General features: G+C 50.9%; 1 pseudogene across 1 annotated transcript in view; it reads right to left on the bottom strand.

Moving 5' to 3' along the window:
• The window catches only part of TEOVI_000634200:pseudogene, a 1,342-nt pseudogene extending 217 nt beyond the window's left edge, over positions 1 to 1,125 (bottom strand). Inside the window, 2 exon segments of the mRNA in view lie at positions 1 to 161; positions 163 to 1,125. The exon segment at positions 1 to 161 is cut by the window's left edge and continues 13 nt beyond it. Coding sequence covers positions 1 to 161; positions 163 to 1,125 — 1,124 coding nt within the window.
• Positions 1,126 to 1,299: the final 174 nt, after the last annotated feature.

A 1,299-nucleotide genomic window follows, 5' to 3' on the forward strand; every position in this document is an offset into this window, starting at 1 on the left:
TTTAGTTTCACTTGGCTTCTTGATCCTTCCGTAAGCTTGGGGGCCAAGGTGTTTAGAATTTTGTCCTTTAGCTTTTGGCTCTGTGTTGTGCCTGCTGGCTCCACACTGTTGATTAGCGCAGCGGCTATTTCATCTTCTGTTGGCTTGACTGCCGCCCCCTTTTGGTTTTTTTACGATCGCAAGTAGGGCGGCCCTGAGTTTGTCCGTCGCTAGAATGGTATCGAGCACTTCGTCTAGGCTGTCGCCGCAGCTGGTATGTTTGTACTTCGTCAGATCTCCTATTTTGTTGTAACGTTTAGCCGTGGTTGTCGTGTCTGTCGCCGACCAAGAATCGCCTGGTGCCGCTAGACTAGGAATTTTCGCTGTTGCACTGGTGGCCGTTTCGTGCGGCGTTATTGTTATGAAACCTTGAGCTATGCTCACTGGCGTCCCAGTTCCGCCGTTGGCTTGCCATAGTTGCGCTGCAGCATCGTTTCCGCCCGCTAGAAAAATACAGGAGCCTTTAGAAGTGCCGCTATGTAGGGTCGTTTCGCCTGACAGTATTTTGAAGCCTTTATCGTCTAGGACGTCGGGGTCGGGGCTTTGTGTTCCGTCGGGTTTGTCCAGTATACTTGCAGGGCAATCGTACGCTGTTACGGCTGCTGCATCCGTGGCTGCGCCGCCGACGCTTTTCACGATGCACTTTTTCGTTGTCCGATCCTTAGATGCCCGACGGAGAATTTCGATTACCTCTGAAATGTGGCCACTTCTTTTGGTGCTATTTGTTGCGGCACTTGACGCTATTGGGGCTACAGTCGTCAGAGCGTTGGCAGCATCGCTTGAACACCTTGTAGCTAGTCCGGCCGCTGCCGCATAAAGCGTTGAGCTGTTGGCGGTGCTAGCGCTTGCCGCGGCCAGGTTCAGTTTTGCTGTTGCCTCATTTGCTGCCGATACCTGGTTTATCAGGTTGGTTATTTTGGACAAAGCGACACCTTCGACATCGGCTAAGGCTTTGGCTACTTTACAAACCTTCTTTACGGGCTCTTCGTCGAAGGCTGGGCCACTTGGCGATACAGTTACTACCAGCAACTTTAGGGATAGTGCGAGCGCCAGGGTACTTGTTGCGCATCCCGAATTTTGGTGCATCGCTATTACGATAACTGTGCTTCTCTTTCGGTTCGCCTTGCTATTGTGATAATTAGAGGTGTGGCTTGTTGGAGAAAAAATAGATCCGCAGTGGCGTTTATACGGTGAAAGCTTCCTGTTTACTCGGCCTTTTTTTGCTTTTGAGTTTTTAGATTCTGCTCTCGCCTGTCAATG

This window comes from Trypanosoma equiperdum (assembly GCF_001457755.1).
Source record: "Trypanosoma equiperdum strain OVI genome assembly, contig: ctg_1246, whole genome shotgun sequence".
NCBI classification, from domain to species: Eukaryota; Euglenozoa; class Kinetoplastea; order Trypanosomatida; family Trypanosomatidae; genus Trypanosoma; species Trypanosoma equiperdum.